At 33.4% G+C, this 18,593-nt stretch overlaps 2 protein-coding genes across 23 annotated transcripts in view; one reads left to right on the top strand and one right to left on the bottom strand.

The window, feature by feature from the left end:
* The window catches only part of cpx (synaptic transmission protein complexin), a 1,026,747-nt gene that overhangs the window by 55,825 nt on the left and 952,329 nt on the right, over positions 1-18,593 (bottom strand). For 12 of the 22 annotated variants that reach the window (XM_073958837.1, XM_073958849.1, XM_073958850.1 and 9 more), the window contains 2 exons: positions 10,866-11,023; positions 111-246 (listed from right to left, as the gene is read on the bottom strand). In XM_073958837.1, coding sequence (XP_073814938.1) covers positions 111-246; positions 10,866-11,023 — 294 coding nt within the window. Of the gene's footprint in view, positions 1-110; positions 247-10,865; positions 11,033-18,593 lie in introns of all 22 variants that reach the window. The other 10 variants (XM_073958834.1, XM_073958833.1, XM_073958845.1 and 7 more) reach the window with 1 other exon arrangement.
* On the top strand, positions 11,828-18,587 carry Nepl11 (Neprilysin-like 11). Its single transcript, XM_073958831.1, has 2 exons — positions 11,828-15,325; positions 17,575-18,587. Exons 1-2 carry the CDS (start codon positions 14,314-14,316, stop codon positions 18,507-18,509), a joined length of 1,947 nt encoding a protein of 648 aa, XP_073814932.1. The 5' UTR covers positions 11,828-14,313; the 3' UTR covers positions 18,510-18,587.

Genomic DNA, 18,593 nt, shown 5'->3' on the forward strand with positions numbered 1-18,593 from the left:
AGATTTGTTCAAAAATAAACTCGTTGAAAAAAAACAAAAATAAATACATCTGTGGTGTTCTGAAAAGATAGAATAGCCAAGAGAAATAGAAAAATGAAAACTGAACTTACTCGTGAAATCATCAAGTTCTTCTTGCTCTGCCTCGGCAGCCAATTCTTCTGGCGTTTTCTTTTTCCGCATCAGTGGATTTGGCTCCTCTTGTGGCATCATTTGTTCTACTACCTCTTCTTTCTTCTTGATGTTATACTGAAAAATAAAATAACGGGAAATTTTTGAGGAATTATTTATTTAAATAAAAGTTAATTGTGAATTACAAATGAATACAAAAATTTATTGTTTTCCTGGAAAATTACTATGAGAGGTTTAAAGGCAAGCTTCACACATAAAAGGAAGACATTTTAAATAGTTTGATATAGAAGCTGGCAATATACACCCCCTTAAAGTCAAAAAAATACACGCAGAGAAAAATTCTTCTAGAATATTTGAAATGTGGATCCACGGTTGGGTTAACCTACGCGGTACCTTCCATATTAACAGATTTTAGGAATTCTTGAAAAACATGAGTGGTGTTAAAATTGTTTAAAAATCCACGCTTATTGTGGTCATTGAGTGGGGGTAAAATTGTTTAAAAATCCACGCTTATTGTGGTCATTGAGTGGGGGTAAAATTGTTTAAAAATCCACGCTTATTGTGGTCATTGAGTGGTGGTAAAATTGTTTAAAAATCCACGCTTATTGTGGTCATTGAGTGGTGGTAAAATTGTTTAAAAATCCACGCTTATTGTGGTCATTGAGTGGTGGTAAAATTGTTTAAAAATCCACGCTTGCAGAGGACATTGAGTAGTGGTAAAATTGCTTAAAAATCCACTCTTGCAGAGGTCACTGAGTGGTGGTAAGTTTGTTTAAAAATCCACGCTTGCAGAGGGCATTGAGTAGTGGAAAAATTGCTTAAAAATCTACTTTTGCAGACGTCACTGAGTGGCGGTAAGATTGTTTAAAAATCCATGCTTATTGTGGTCATTGAATGATGGTAAAATTGCTTAAAAATCCACGCTTATTGTGGTCATTGAGTGGTGTTAAAATTGTTTAAAAATCCACGCTTATTGTGGTCATTGAGTGGGGGTAAAATTGTTTAAAAATCCACGCTTATTGTGGTCATTGAGTGGGGGTAAAATTGTTTAAAAATCCACGCTTATTGTGGTCATTGAGTGGTGGTAAAATTGTTTAAAAATCCACGCTTATTGTGGTCATTGAGTGGTGGTAAAATTGTTTAAAAATCCACGCTTATTGTGGTCATTGAGTGGTGGTAAAATTGTTTAAAAATCCACGCTTGCAGAGGACATTGAGTAGTGGTAAAGTTGCTTAAAAATCCACTCTTGCAGAGGTCACTGAGTGGTGGTAAGTTTGTTTAAAAATCCACGCTTGCAGAGGGCATTGAGTAGTGGAAAAATTGCTTAAAAATCTACTTTTGCAGACGTCACTGAGTGGCGGTAAGATTGTTTAAAAATCCATGCTTATTGTGGTCATTGAATGATGGTAAAATTGCTTAAAAATCCACGCTTATTGTGGTCATTGAGTGGTGGTAAAATTGTTTAAAAATCCACGCTTATTGTGGTCATTGAGTGGTGTTAAAATTGTTTAAAAATCCACGCTTATTGTGGTCATTGAGTGGTGTTAAAATTGTTTAAAAATCCACGCTTATTGTGGTCATTGAGTGGTGGTAAAATTGTTTAAAAATCCACTCTTATTGTGGTCATTGAGTGGTGTTAAAATCGTTTAAAAATCCACGCTTATTGTGGTTATTGAGTAGTGGTAAAATTGTTTAAAAATCCACGCTTATTGTGATCATTGAGTGGTGGTAAAATTGTTTAAAAATCCACTCTTATTGTGGTCATTGAGTGGTGTTAAAATCGTTTAAAAATCCACGCTTATTGTGGTTATTGAGTAGTGGTAAAATTGTTTAAAAATCCACGCTTATTGTGGTCATTGAGTGGTGGTAAAATTGTTTACAAATCCACGCTTATTGTGGTCATTGAGTGGTGTTAAAATTGTCTAAAAATCCACTCTTATTGCGGTCATTGAATGGTGGTAGAATTGTTTAAAACTCCAGGCTTATTGTGGTCATTGGGTGGTGGTAAAATTTTTTAAAATTCACGCTTATTGTGGTCATTGAGTAGTGGTAAAATTGTTTAAAAATCCATGCTTATTTTGGTATTTAAAAAATGCACACCTATTGTCTTTTGGGTGCACCTGAATTATCACCTATTCTCTAAATAATACAATTTAAAAAATTAAATTCTCAATGATAGTAAATGTATAATAAAATGACTGCAAGGCACTTCCTACTTAGTTCTGTGTCACATACTTTCACAAAAAACTCATATATTCTTTAGATCCTAAATATATTCGCATAAATTCCTTCACATCATTCCTACCAGCCGCATTAAAACCAAATCCCTTACTCTCCTTTAAATTTTACCAATTAAAGATTGTTTATCGATAAATTTACACAATAACTTTACCGTTACTTCCAACGAACGAACGTTTACGCATTCGAGCGATAAAAACAAATTATTATAGCATTTTTCTTCTCTTATTAGCAGTAGGTAGCGAGCTACGTGCATTGAACGTTTTCTTAATTAACTCAATAAATGTTAAATTAATGGCGTCAGATACGCGTTAAATTTATACGCACAAAATTGAACATATTTATGATTATCTTGTGGAGGAGTTGTTACACCTTAACACCCAGCTAGCAAGCAGTGAGGTGTATTACTTATTATGGTGTTTGCCACTAGTGGGCGGATATGAGGTTATCTTGATCAACACCAACATAACAACATAAATAAACAACAATTGCCATAGTTACGGGATTTCTTTATTCATAGATTTCATCCTTATTCAGCATCAGCAGCCTTATTACCACCCCCAACACACACACACACCTTTCAAATCCATTTCATTTAAAATGTTATCTCCTACAAACGTTTTATCTTCGCCCTAGATTGGTACTGCGGCATTGATCAAAACCATAATTGAAGCCAGCCAACTCAACGGCTATTCTACATTCATTCACTCATTTGGACTATTGATTGCTTCTTAGTTAAGCAAATAATTTGGTAGTTAATGGCCAGCATTTGCTGCTAGAATTGTTATCTTGTTGCCCGCATCAAGTGTATGTACATAATCCACATACACTCTTACATTTTCTTCGTTACAAACCGCATGAGATATTGTTGTTGTTACTGTTGCCAAGTTAATTTTCTTAAAATCAATGGAGATTAGTGGCATGAAATCGCCCACTAAAAGGTAGTTACGCGGCAATATAAATATTTATACTTCAAAGTAAGAAGCTATAATCGGCAAGTGCTGTTACTTCCAGGAATTTGTATTCAAAGATGTGTAAATAAATTCAAATTTCTTGATAAATGTTTATTTTAATTTGAATAGGTTTATTAGGTCTATAATAAATACTGTTTAAATGTCTTTGCAGTTTGATACAGTTTGTAACTGATTGGGGTGACTGTCTGAGCTGTAGTGATAGCCACATAACCCCCAGCATATGGGAGCTGAGTTTAAATGAGATTTATGATGTTTTATTTACCACACCCATAGATCGACTCAGAATTTTACCGTGATCAAGAATATATGTCCTTTATAGGGTTTAAAATGATCATTTCAAACGGAAAAACAAACTTTATATACCCTCCACACTACGATGGAGAGCATAAAAGATATAATAAGGCTGATCTTTTGTGGGGGAGTTATCTTGGAACTGGTTTTAATTTTGGGGAACATTCCCTCTGATAGTTATAGTACCAACCAGCCGTTTTGCTTTATTACAGTAGTATTTTTTAGAGGATTAGGATGAAAATTTCAAAACAATCCTCGAACAGCCCTTAAAGGCGCAAGAAGAGTTGTCCCATGAAGTTTATCATCGAAAATGATTAAAGTTTGAGAGAAATATTGCGATGTGCCAAGTTTGGACCAATGGCTGTCACTCCTTTCGATACACGCAGACAAATATATGTTAGAAATATGTTTGGATCCAAACATAATTTGTTTGGGTCCAAACAAATATATGTTTGCAACATTTTGTAAAATATCTCAATTTTGGTACCAACATATTTTTTTATGTTAGAACATATTTTTCATGGGTGGAGAGAGGATGTTTGTCAAAGAGAGTAACAACAGGGCTCTCGCGGCTGCGGAATGCCGGTTAATAATAAAGAGCTGTGTGTATGGTGTAATAGGAGACACAGAAGTAGATGTGCTTTGTTGTTGTTAACCAACGTAGCAAGGGAAGAGGAAAAGAAAAAAGTTATTAATCTTTTTCTTCAGTGTTCAAGACACAATCGTTGATTAAAGACGGTAAAGTGAGTAAATAAATCAGTGTTTTGTCTTTTCTTAAAGAAATTGTGCTTTTTAGTAAATTAAATGTCCAATACATTGTATAATTGAATCAAAAAGGTGAATAGAAATATTTTTTTGGACAAGGAAGAAATCTTATTTAATATTGGTCATTACATACATACATACACACATATGTATATTTGAAATATGGATGTACCTATTTATTACATTATATAATCATTTGATTCCAGATGCCGATTTCCCGCTGATGATTTGAACATTCAACACAATATGTTTTATATCAAAACTAAGGAGAAGCGTTCAACGATGTTTCTTTACAATTATTTATTTTTAAAAGTGCGACTTTTTATAAGTTATTCAGTTTTTTCCTGTATTAAAGTCTGCTTTGCCTTTCTTTGGAGTTTTTTATGTACCTTTGTGTCTGATGTGCTTTTGCTTTTTTCTATGCCTTTCAATAAAACACCACCATTTATAAATGTCCTTAGAGCAAGTGAGCATACATTTAAATAAGTTGCACATTAACATTTATGCTCCCTTGCTCTCAAAAAGCGCCCACTGGTGCGTGTGTTTGGGTTTTATTGTGGCTGTTGGGTTTGTATTTGTTTGCACCCAAACAGATAATATGTTTGCATCCAAATATATATTTGTTTGCAGGACCCAAACATATAAATTTTTGCTGCAAAATATCAATGAGTAAACCCTTAATCATATTAGCTCAATGATATGGGACCTACAGTTTATCGCCGAGTCCGAACGGCGTGTCTAAGACACCACTTTTGTAGAGAAGTTTTACATGGCTGAAATACTCGCCAACATTACTGAGGGGTATTTTGCCACCGTTGGAAAGTGTTTTGATGTTGCCTGGCCGGGGAATCGAACCCACGACCTTATGTGTACAAGGCGGGTGTGCATACCATTGCACCACGGTGGTACTGTAATATGTACCTTTCATAAAAATTATAAATAATCGAGCAGCCCTAGCCAGACCTTCAATTAAGCAAAATTGTTTCGCTTTTGCTAGGCAGGTTTGCGAAGATGTTGCTGGATGTAGACCAACTAGGAAGTTGATGTAGCTGTGCAAAATTTTGGACAACTCGGACAATCAATACGTAAGTTATCGTGAACTACAGTAATTTTATTTTGAAATATGATCTTGCTTCCAAAGAAAATTGCTGCAAAAAAATTCAAAATGACCTGAAAACTTTTTCTTATATTGCACTTTACCGAAAAATCTTGAAATTTAGATCTGAAAGAAACATAGAGTCTGTCTGGCTGTTGTGCTCGCACAATTTAGACTACACTTTGAACATCGTAAAATTTACTGACACACTGTTTTCTACATGGACGGCTGACCGACCAAAATTAATTTTTTAATTTCATCCACACTGATGTAGTTGCAGCTTAAATACCGTACTCGGAGACCAGTCGCCATCCATCGCAGCTGCCAAGGCCAAGACGAGTGGTTTTTTAATACCCAATATATGTGCCTTGCATATGGATTGGGCTACATTTTCAACTGCCCAGATAACCCCACTCAACTATCTCCTGCATCTTTATGGGCGCAATCTTTACAAGTTGCAGAATGGGCCACAAAGGATAATTAAAAAAGTTATACAAAAAACGAACATATTTGCGTTGCTACAACAACAATCCCCACACCCTTTGAAACAAAGGTTAGAAGATCGGCATTTTAATGTCTGAATTCTTTGTATAGAAAGTCAAGTTTTCCAGTTTGTCTTGAATAAGAACTTATTGGTCTCGATCTCAATGCCCATAAGAGCTGAAAAAATGAATTACTCCCGGCCCTTCAGGAGTCAGACGGTAATTCGCAAGCCGACGCATGCTGAATTGTATGAAAGCAGGAAGGACAAGACGGGACAGCAATAACATGCATAGGTCAGCCCCCTTAAAAATTACCTGTAGTGTTCTTAGATAGTAGTTGTCTTCCGCGGAGCTCCCAGATTTATCCAGCAGGCACCAATCTTAGGATCCCCTGTATGTGCTTCCCTTTACTCCTGTTAATGGCTTGAGGTCTAGCCTTCATCAGAAAAGGGTCTGTGATCAGTCTTTGTAGTCGTAGCAAGTAGCCAGTTCATATCGGGAATGGCCACCAATGTCGTAAGATTTAAGGCAAACAGGGAGGAATGCAATACAACTGCTACCCCGTTGAAACAAACCAATGGCCACCATTACATGAGGCTTTCTATGCACCTCTTCTGCTCTAAGATTGGCGCACGGCAACCTAGTTATGCTTGAAAGTGTCACCGACAAAATCGTAAGGAGCTGCGATGATGTGAAGATTTTATATTTATTACCCAATTATCAATTCCCTTTAGAATTACGTGTAGAATTCTTCGAGAGTGGCTGCCCACTACAGAGCTCCCTAGTCTATCCTACAAGCAACATTTAAAAAAATTAAAAAGCTGTCTCTTGTCATTCTTTCTATTCGTCAATGCTACCAGTTTTGAATACATAACGGGATTGATCATCCAAGGCGTAAGGATTTAGGCACAATCTGGTGCAACGTAAGTATTACACTTGTGGAACAGTCTAACGTTTTAAGTACCATGAAAATAGCTTTCTGACTGTGATGAGCGAGGCCCATTCACCTCTTCCGCTATAGGACTGGCAGCCTATTTATTGTTGGAAATGTTCGCCGCCAGTTCTTTAATATCTGTGATGGTGAGTTGAGTTTAGGTCACCCAAATCTGTACCAGAAAAAAGACCTCTGGTTGGATCTCGTAGCCAAGTTTCTTTCAGTTTCAAGTTCTATGTGACCGTATTACTGGTTAGCACTCTTAGACTCGAAGGGTATCCCAATAATATACATATCGCTTATTTACTCAAAGAGTGGCATAACTCAAAAAATGCGTTTTCTGAGTTAGCATTTTATATTTGTTCTACGACCTTTACTTTATCTTGTGTCAAATTTTCATGTTGATATCTCTAAAACTCAACGAGTTACAGCTCATTTACTACGAGTGTGCCATAAATCCATAAAAAAAAGTTTTTTTTGAGTTTATGGAGCACTAAAACACGTCCAATCATGCTTAATCTTGCACAGAAATTTAACATTAATATCTGGCTGGCTGTTTGCAAAACATGGTCTAAGTAGTTATTATAGTTTTTCTGTAATAGCCCTTTAAAGTTGGGAAGTCAAATTTCCATTTCCAACTTAAAACGCATTTTTCGCGAAACTTGATTTTTTGAGATGTGTCACTCTTTGCTAAAGTCTGCAGGGTATATCTGCCTTCTTCTTACCCATATTGACAGTAAACTGGTTTAACCAATTCAAACCCATCTACATTTTTAAAACAGGAAACAACAATATAAAAGATTTTAAATTATAAATAACTAATTTTAATGCATTTTTTAATAACCTTATAATGCATATCCTGTGAAAAGAGTTTTCAATTAGTGTTTAACCACATCTAATTTATATATTAACACAAACAGCTGTATAAACAGTAGCCATACATGTGTTTCTTTGTTATTTTAATTTTCTAATTACACGTTTTTTTTTTATTGTATGTCCACTTTGTTTTTGCTCAATTTGTAAATTTAATTTTTATTTAAACAATTGTTCACACTTTTTTGCTTCATTTTTAGTTTTTAATGGATTCACTAATTATGTAGAATTATTGGCGTTGTTGTTGTTGTTATCTTTTGTAAAATGCATATACACTTTAATGACACGACACCATGAACACTGCTGCAATTTTTAGTTGTTGTTGTTTGTTATCACTGTTGTTTCATGACATCAAGTAATTCAATCTGACTCCGTTAGGGAGTCACTCATATAAAAGGACTCCCTACTAGAGTCAATTTGAACTCCAAGTGTACTACTGCAGAGTTAATATACATACATACGTAGTTACTGGCATTAGACAAGCGAAACGAGGGGGGAATATTTAATTAATATTTGCAATTTGTTGTTAGTGTTGTTGTTGCTTTTGTTGTTCTCCTTTTACAAGTGATGCATAGAAAAATACACGTTTAATTGCCACTATAATTAGGGTAATTGGCAAAAATTTTATTTGTAGAAAATTTACTAATTAGTTCAACTCACCATTGACATACAGATGGTGGAAAAAAGAATAACATAGTAGTGAATAGACAAACAAATAATGCGCGGCAAACATAAGTAAAAAATTGAAATAAAGATTGAAGTGAATTGCAATGAAAATTGCTTTGTGTTTTGTTAATTGGATGTGGGTACTTATACTGAGGATATTTGCAAACCTAGTTTGCTTTTAAATATTTGTTTAATTGATTTATTTTCCAATCGAACAGAACTTTGTTTATCGAAGAGAAATTATAATTTGAAATAAGTGCTAATTGTGTAAGTTTAATGGTACATAAACAAATAAAAATTACTTTTTTTTCTGAAAGGCTTGAAAGTTAACTTGAGTTTTAATATTTCATTTGAGATATTTACTTCGAGTCCTTTCATTTTAAAATGTACTTAATTTTTTAAGCGGAAAAAAATAACATTTGTTGTATATTTATAACGATTTTGGAGGTTGAGGCTCGAACTCATCACGCCTAATTATTTAGTCAAATACGCAGACATTGTGACACTGTTACCATTTTTTTGAAATGGTAAAAACAGGTATTTTGCCTTATAATTTATTAAGGGAATAAATCATTATTTTCCTACATAGTGGCAGTGATAAAGGATACTTATTTATTTCGTGTTTATTTTGTATTGTTTTTGTTGTATTCTTCCTAAATTTGTTTTATCCTTCAGTTTTAACTTAAATATTCATTTACATTTTGAAGTCATTCATAATTTGCCCCTTCTATTCTGTCGTATTTATAACCTTTGTGTGTATGTGCATTAGGGATATGACTTTTTGACATTTTTTTCCAAAAACAATTTCCTGCAGTGAAAATGAATAAACTTCTGTCTATTAATGCCTAAAATAATATTCAATCCATTTTATTATAAAAAGGTTCCACACAAACCACTTTGAAACAATTTTTTTTTTTCGAAAAATACTATGAAGTAAAAAAATTTCTTTTCAAAAAATTATTTCCTATTGCACCAATGAATGACCTTTTGTCTATTAATGGTTAAAATAACCTTTATTTCATTTAAAAAATTAAAAAGTTTTCGCAAAACCAATTTTTAATTTTTATTATATATGAAATAAAGTTATATATTATATAAAGTGATATACATACATATATGTAATAATATGATAATAAAATTAGTTATGTCATTTGGGTTATGTCGCGTGTCCCTATACCTCGTTTTCAGTCAAATATCTGCTTACAGGGACTTAAAAAAATTCAAAATTCTGAAAAATAAAAACTTTAAAAGCTTTTTTGTGCGGAACCTTTTTTTTATCGAATCACTTTATAATTAAGATTTTATGTAATCTTAGGTAAAAACTCATCAAAATATCATACAGGGATACGAGGTTGTAAAAAAGTCATAACCCTAATGTGCATCTGTGAATGGATTTCGCTTCAATATATTCAATAGAACATCCTAGATTCAGGATTCCAGAACAGTCTATGCATCAGCGAGCGAGTATAAATACGAGAGAATAGTAGGTGCGAGAGTGTTACAACTCACTCTCACACCGCGAAATAAAACTGTCAGTGAAGTAAAGTGTAAACTAAGTAAATTAGTAGACCCTATGTACCAAGTACTTCGGGTTGGTCTTTACAGATATGTTGGTAATGTAGACTAGGGATGCCAAGTCTAAAGAAAGTGGATGAGGTTGACATTTGAAGAGAATTGGCAATGTGAATAAATATATTATTCCTTTTAGCACCAAAGAGTTATGCGGAAAAGAAAAAGAAAAATTTCCTCGGATTTATCGGGGCCTATTAGATGGGAAAGCTCTAAACAATCCTGCCGGCACAAATTAAAATGACTGATGAGCTTAACAACTTAGGAGATGAGTATCCGATTTGTCAAAAACGTTATACATTGTACATAAGAGCTGATCGAGGGCCGTTGTGAAATTGTGATTCTGATTACAACGACATGCATAATGAATGACTCGAGAGTTCTTAAAACTCCTTAAAGCCAGTTCAAATATGGACTACTTCGGTCTGCCCTTTCGGGTACCTTCAACACTATTACGTTTAAGTCCGGTTCTAGACTATTTTTCGGATCTGTCAGTGGAATACTTAGATCCACTTTTTATGACAGCTACCCACAAACGTGTAAACATATATTCTGGATACTTTCTAAACACATTTTTGCACCTACAATGATACTATTTATTTGTATACGCTCGACCAAATTAGGGATCATTATTTTTAAAATTCTTATAACTACAGGCTAAGGGTGTTTAGTTATAGGCAAAGCTTCTTTACATTTTTAATTTTTTTCGCTTTTTTCCAAAATTATTTTTTAAAATCTTTTCATATAATGTGATTTGCTGGCCCTTTTCACATTTATATTTTTTATAATTTTTGGTTTGACATATTTATTGAAAATAATTTATATTCAATATTGTCAGCAATTATTACCTTATCACGAATATCTTGTCGCATTTTCTCGCGCTCTTCTTCCATGCGACGATGCTTCTCCTTGCGTCGTTCTTCGGCCTCACGGATGGCCTCCTGACGTTCTCTCTCCTCCTCCTCTGCCTTTTCCTTATCGTCGGCATCATCACCGCCATCACCACCTACGGCGCCTGTAATATGGAAATAAATTTAAAGAAAAAATTTGTTAGTAATGGTGTAATAATAAAAATGAATAATTTATTTATATTTAATAACAACTAATAGAAATATGTCTGGAGATTGTAGAGAATAAATCAGTGTACGAAAAGAAACAAAACAAAATGAAACGTTCGTAATTGTTTTGTTAATTGCTTTTAGAACTGAACTGAACCCAATTTAATGAAGTCTGGGTTTTAATTCTGTGCTGTTTGGGTACACGAGTGCAAAACTAAAGCAAAACTGAAGAGTACTCAACCGCACGACAAATCATGGAAGAGGAAGTATGTAATGTAATCGTTTGTCGGCTTATGAGGACTCCTCAAAACAGGAATTGAAAGTACAAATTTAATTTATTTCTAGGACGATGTTGGAAATAGCAATAACTGCTTAAGTAAAAATCTGCATTTTTTGTGAACAAACTTTAAAAAATATATATACTTTATATAGAAGAAAAGTCTTTAAACTTTTTTTGTTATCATTGTTTTATTAAAAATTCGTAGAGTTTGAGTATTTTTGCTTTGAAAAGTTCTCCCTTCTGTTTTTTTTTTTTTTTGGGTACGTCAGTACGTTTCGTTTATTTTCGTACGCTGCATTCGAGTTTATTATCATGGAATTAAATTAGATTAACATGATAATTAAATAAACTTCATTAATATAATAAGAGCAAGTATAAATCCGTGTTTTTTGTAAACAAAATTTAACAAAAAAAATGTTTTGTATAGAAAAAGAAGTTTATTATGTATTTATTTAATTTGTGTATGTTTTGTTTTTTTTTTTTTTTTTTTTTTGAAAAGTTTTCCTTTTTGGTTTGGTTACAAAATGAAATAGTTGTTACTTTATGTAAAAAAGTTCGCCAGTACACTTCGTCTATTTTCGTACACTGTATTAGAGTTTATTGTCATGGAGTTATGTTAGATAAGTAGTTGAGGTATTAAATCAATAATGTCATAATAATGATTTTTGTTGTGCTAGTGTGTGTTCGTACCCTGATAATTGACAAAACAAAACTATCGTTATAGCTTTAAGTACCTTTTTAGTTTAATTTTGTTAAAATTTAATTTACTAGATTTTCAGATTTTGTATTGTTTGTAGAGGCGCTCAATATGCAAAAGTTGGATATCGGTTTGAATTTGAAAAATTCAAAAGTAGTACAACAGTATATTGATTCTATAATTATGATTTATTACTTTCACAAAGTAAAAAAGACACGACATCAATAAATTCAACATTTGTTTACTCAAGAACATTAAATTTAATTAGTGTCTCTTAACAGGAAAACAATTTGCATTTCCATTTATTGTTTGAAATTGTCAAACTTTTCTAATTAGGCCTATTTAAATGACATCTTGTAAACACTTTGTCAATTATCTATTAAACTTTTTATGGTTTTTTATTTGAGGTTGAATAAATAATTTTTTTATTATATTTTCTTAGTTATTGAAACTTTACAAAGTTTTGTCGGAAATGTTAAAAAGTTTTTGGTTTTTATTTGTTTTTAATTATCAGCCTGCAAAAACGAAATTGTTATTATCATATTTTTTGCTATTAAGAGGACAATAATAATGTTTGTCTTTCTAAATTCTGAAAAATTGTCATTTGAATTGCTATTATGGATATTTGGGGAAAAGGGGGACATTTATTTGATGGTGATTTAAATATTCCACGAATAAAGTTTTGTTTTATAATAAATACTTGAATGCTTTTATTGTTGAAATATTTGCATCTGTTCTCTATTGATTGAGACAGATGATAAGTTGTTGACAACAACAAACATGATTTACATTTTAATTAGTGTATTTAATCTTTAGACTAATTACGAACAAAAGAAATTTAAGCTGACCACTTTTATAGAAAAAAGTTTAGTTCTTTTATGAGTCGAACAAATGCAAAATAATTTTCATTAAATTAGGTTCAATAATTTTTAAAATCGGTATTATGTTATGAAAGTGGGCTTCAATATTGGTTTTTTTAATCTTTTTATTATTATTTATTCTTGCACAACAAGACATATAAATGTCTTATAAATTACTAAATATACAATTTTTCATACATACTTTCTATATAATCTTTAGACATTACTTAGCAAACAGTGTTTTAAAAAATCGCCTGGTCACCTCAACTACATTACACTTTACAGATAATCCAGACAGACACAAAAAAATCAAATCAATACAAATTTCATGTCACAGAGTTCAAGATCGCACAGCAAGCTTCAGTGATAATCTAAACATTCTTTGATTCTGTCCTATATATTCAAAATGATGAACAAAACAAACAAAAAAACTTGCAACAATTTAATACCCTATCACAAGATCATTGGAAAATTAAAAAAAAAAAACTATTTTTAATACTGCTTCATTTTGATCATTCTATCAATTTTAATAACCCCAACCCATGGCTTATCTCTTAAAAAATTCAAATAAAAATTAATTTGATTCTAGCTCAATGGCTTGAGCTTTTTAATTGAATTCTTTGGCGTTGGCTTTGCCGTTTACAACAGAATATTCATTAGTTTGAGATTAGTGCAAAAACGAAGAACAACAGAAGAAATCACACGAACCAAAGAACGTGTGCGGAATTCTTTTTTTGAAATAAAAACAAGTTTATTTCAAGGAAGCACAAATAAGTGGCTTTGGTGTTTGTACACTGCTACAATCCTAATGAGGGAAACCGCACAAACAAAAAACGCCAAACGTAAAGGAAATCTCTAATGAAGAACATACAAAACGCGAATTAAACATTCAACCCCCTTGAACCCGCAGTGTGTGGCAAAATCCATGCCACAATAAAACATAATTGTCGAAAAAGAGAAAAAAGTGAAAAATAAAAAAAAACTAAACTTAATTAAAAAACAAGGTTAAAACCGGAAGCAAAGAACAAACAAGTGAATTTTGTTATTCAATCCAACATTACGAATGCCAATGAAGAGGGAAGCCAAGAAGTAACCTAGCCAAGAAAGGTTCCTTTTAAGCTAGACGGCTTGCAAAGCTAGTTTGGTGGTGTAACACTGGCAAGTGTCATGTTAGTTGGTGATTTGTTACGAAAGTGTTAACTTATATTGTGTGGCGTAGATGAATTGCAAATAAGATTTGTGGCTTAAAAATCCCCAAAAAATATCAGCAACTGTTTTCATTTTTTATTAAAAAAGTTTTAAGAGAATAACAAAAATAAACCCCGAGGATTTTTTTTATTAAATTTTATAACAAATATCAAAAAGTGTCTGCCACAAGAAAACAATAACAACAACATCGACATGACAAACTTCAATATGTTTTGTCATTATCACTTTGATAGTTGCCAACGGCATCATCATCACTGGCTGCTGCCGGTGATGTTGGCATCTTTGCTGCTTGTGCTCACACCCCCACTGGGATTATTTGGTTGTGGCGGTGTTGCTGCTGTTGCCACTGATAAGCTTGCCACAGAGAATGACATTTTACGTTTTTCCTATGAACTGGAATCATGGCTGGATTTAACAAAAAAACCCTGTGAGGATTTTTTCGGTTATGTTTGTGCCCGCTCTCTAAATGCCACCGCCCAGGCACAGCATGACAAACGCCAGCAGCAGGAACAATTGAAATTCAATAAATTTCTCGAGGCCAGCAACGACGAAGAGCTCATGGATGCCGAATTGAAAGTGAAGCATTTTTACGATTCATGTCAAAATGCTCGGGCAATGGATCATCTGAAAAGCACTTTAATGTATCGCTTATCTGGTGGTTGGCCAGCCATTGACGATTCCATGGCCATGTTGCGAAAACGTCGTAACATGACCTGGTTACAGGTGTTGAGCATATTCCATGAGGCTGGTGTGCCATATTTTTTCAAAACACAAATTGAATTACGTTCAAATAAGCGTATTGTACAAATTCGACCCGATGAATCGATACGTTTTACATTGAGAAAATTTGAACAAATGTCGGGTGATATTATGCAAGCATATGATGTAAATGCGGGCAAGGCTCGGCTGGTGGCATTGGAAATTCTTAATTTTGAGCGAAATTCTAGAGATATTATAAAAATTTCAGTGGCTCAAGACGAGAAAGTGAATGAATATTCATATGAAGATTTTAAGGGTTTGAATTTTGGTTCAGTGCCACCTCTGGATTGGGATTCATATTTCCGCAAGGTAATGGGTAAACCATTGAAAAGTACCGACACCGTTATTGTCATGGAAATGCCAAAGATGATTCAGTATTTTGAATTGCTGCAGTCGACAACAATGACGAGATTTTTGAATTGGTTGTGGATTGATTATTTGATGGGTAAGTAGTGAAGGAAAAAAATATTTGTTTGTTGTTGTTGTAAAAATAATAAAAAGTTAAGGAAACATAGTTTGGGCAGAATGAAATGGGAGGCACCAAATAAGCTTAAAACGAGAGGTATATTTATATGAGGGCTATACCAAAAGTTTGACCAATATTCTATACAATTCTTTCTACGGAGGTTTTCTTAACCCCTTGGAATCCAAAGATGATTACATACGGCCAATTGGCTTGGGAAAATTTTGCTAAGCCATTTTAAATACCACAAATCTGCAAAAAAAAAAACTCCTTACAAATCTCCTTACTAACTCATTATTTTAATGAATTATTTTAATCTTTGGTTACTAAGTTACGTAATTACTTATTCGCCAATTTTAAGTGACCACAAAATAAGTACTTATTTTTGGCGACATTCCCTTGTTAAAATAATGGCTTAGTAAGTAGGTTTGTAATGAGTTTTTTGCTGAGTTGGACATATGGACAATTTCCGCTAAAAATGTTTTCTATCCTCCTTGAAACTAAAATACTAAATTAGAGTTATGTTAAATGGAAAACAAATGTTTAAACCCTTCTCAATGCCTCAAATCAGGTGGAATCGTTATGTGGGGTCTTTAACAGAAGTTGGAGCTATATTGACACTTTTAGATAAGGTTATCCAATTTTTAAATTTACTAAGTACCTCAAATCGGCAGCTAGAAAGGTTCAACCAATGTTGAATATTCTCGGTGAAGATGTTTCTTGACCGTTCAGAGGCCAAAATACAAAGACTTGCCAGTTCTGAGTCCCACTATGAGGGGACAATTTTATAATATGGACCGAAATTGATAATTACAAATCCCATACGTCATTTGACCACACATCCGAAATGAGAGTGAATTACACTCGCTACTCGAATTCGAGTGGCAGTACTCCTTCTGCGAGTAGAAAACAGAAATTGAGTATACTCTATTTTTCTATGTCACTAGAATAGGAGCGCCCATGCTTTTCTCGTTTTCGAATGGGAGTAAAATAAGCTCGAAATCGAGCAGAGTACTCTTTTAGTTTTGGTCATGCCGTAGTTGTTCCTAACGCAAACACACAAAGCGAAAACAATTATTTTTCCAGTAGATTTCTTTCTTAGAGTAAAGTCTTACTTTTTTTCTCACTCTTATTCTTCAACAAGAAGTACTCCCCAACTTTGCCAAATAAAACAAAAGGGTGGAAAATAATGTATTTGTAAAACTCGTACTCTTCGAGTACTCCCACTCGCGAGTATGTTTCACTAGGGTGTTTGTTTGCAAATCGGGCAATCATTATTTTAATAAATAGCAAAAAATGTTTCCTAACATCAGAGGAAAACAACATGGGGAGACTACTCTATAATCAATACGTGTTACATCAAAACCATTCTTGACTCAATTGGATGGGACCCAATTTTTACCGTCGTGTTTTAACGGCATATCTAACCTATTACGAAGTTTTCGTTACTGGCATTCTAAGGAAATTAATCCAACTTAGAAACGGAGTTACAATCCCACAGCCCAGATCTTTGTAACTAATTATATGTATTGTTGCTGCCATCATATACTATAGCCAACAATATTTTCTTTGTTCAAATGCATCGAATCTCCTTTATATCTACGAATTCAATTCACATTAATGACGGAACTAAAAATCCAGAGCAAGAATATTTTGAGAGCAAAATAGAATATTGTAACTATGTGCAAAAATATATTTTTAAGGCAACCATATATTTTATGTCAAACAAAAAAATATGCAAAAATATATTAGTATTGACCATATTCCAACTCTCAGGGTAGCCATCAAAATCAGGAAAAGAATATGGAATCCTATTTTGAGAGCCTGATATGTATTGTAATTATATAGAAATGTTAATTTAGCTGTATTATGATCTTACCAACAAAAATATGGTTGCACTAAGAATATAATTTTTATCATATCTATAATACCTATATTTTTGCCTATTTTTCCCACAGCTCATACCATTTCTATATAATTTCAATACATATTATGCTCTCAAAATGGGATTCCATATTCTCTTCCTGATTGTGATCCCGAAGACTTTTATGAATCGTCAGATTTGGCAGAATTAGAGCTCTTAGTAAAGCCTTTTCTAAAAATTTCAATATTTCTTTTCTAGTGTTAGAGATCGTCTAAAAATTGTTCAACTACATAATTTCTTCATAATTCCATCATCTGTTTATCATTCTTCTAAACTTCCCCCTTTTCTTCTCTCTTTATTTTTACAGACAAAACCCCAGCCGACTGTCAAAAACTAACCGAAACCTACTTCGCTCCCGTTTACAAACACATTGTGGAACGGTCAGCCATCAATAAGGTGCAAATGGCACAAATGTATTCCGAACTCGGTCAGGCATATGATCAACTTTTGGTCAATACACCATGGATAGATGAAATCACACAACAAAATTCCAAACTCTTTCTTGGGCGTATAATGCATTTAACCCTAAATGGAGATGCCAAATTAGATGCTGAATATGAATCGTTGACAATTACAAAACGTAATTTTTATCGTAACTTGGAAAAGGTACAACGCTTTTTATCACAACGTGCCAAACAACAAGATACGGATAATAAACTCCATACTACAGCAGTGAGTCAAGTGGCGAGAAGTTGTGAAACTTTTATGGAAAGCTTTTTGACAATTAACAATTTAATGCAACAACAACAAAATCTAAGTGCTCCCCTTAATTATGTTTTGGTTGGGCAAAATTTTGCGGAAATAATGATTGGTGGTGCTCACACAACACCGGGTGCCTGGCGCAGCACTGATTCGGATCGTCAATATGCCGCCTTTGAACGTTGTTTGGCAAGGCAGCAGACTGCTGCTACAGCCAGCAGCAGTAGATCATACAATCTCAACAATTTAATTTTAAAACTTTTGGCCCAACAACAGACCTGGTATACCTACAAACAATGGCTGCAGCATGATGAGGAATTTATACAGAAACTGGATCGGCTTTTAAATGCTGGCCGCTTGCAAATGTCCATGGAAAAGTTATACTTTGTTGCCAGTACCCTGTTGGATTGCCAGCTAAATCCCTCAATGGAACGCAGCACTTTCTTGCATGCATTTTTAAAGCAATCCAAAGAATTTCAACAAGTTTTCAAATGTCAACCGCGTGATCCTTTGTATATGCTAAACAAATGTTCTTTATTATAAAAACTCTCACACACATACACACGAATTTTTTCAATAAAGTTTAAATATTCTTCTGCTCTCCTTTTCTTTAAATAATAATACACA

The sequence above is a fragment of the Musca autumnalis genome, unplaced genomic scaffold (genome assembly GCF_047663935.1).
Source record: "Musca autumnalis isolate F117 unplaced genomic scaffold, ASM4766393v1 scaffold_1, whole genome shotgun sequence".
NCBI classification, from domain to species: Eukaryota; Metazoa; Arthropoda; class Insecta; order Diptera; family Muscidae; genus Musca; species Musca autumnalis.

Coding starts and splice junctions, on each gene's coding strand:
- Nepl11 (XM_073958831.1), top strand. CDS start 14,314: ATGACAAACTTCAATATGTTTTGTCATTATCACTTTGATAGTTGCCAA. Junction 15,326..17,574: donor GTGGATTGATTATTTGATGG/GTAAGTAGTGAA, acceptor TTATTTTTACAG/ACAAAACCCCAGCCGACTGT.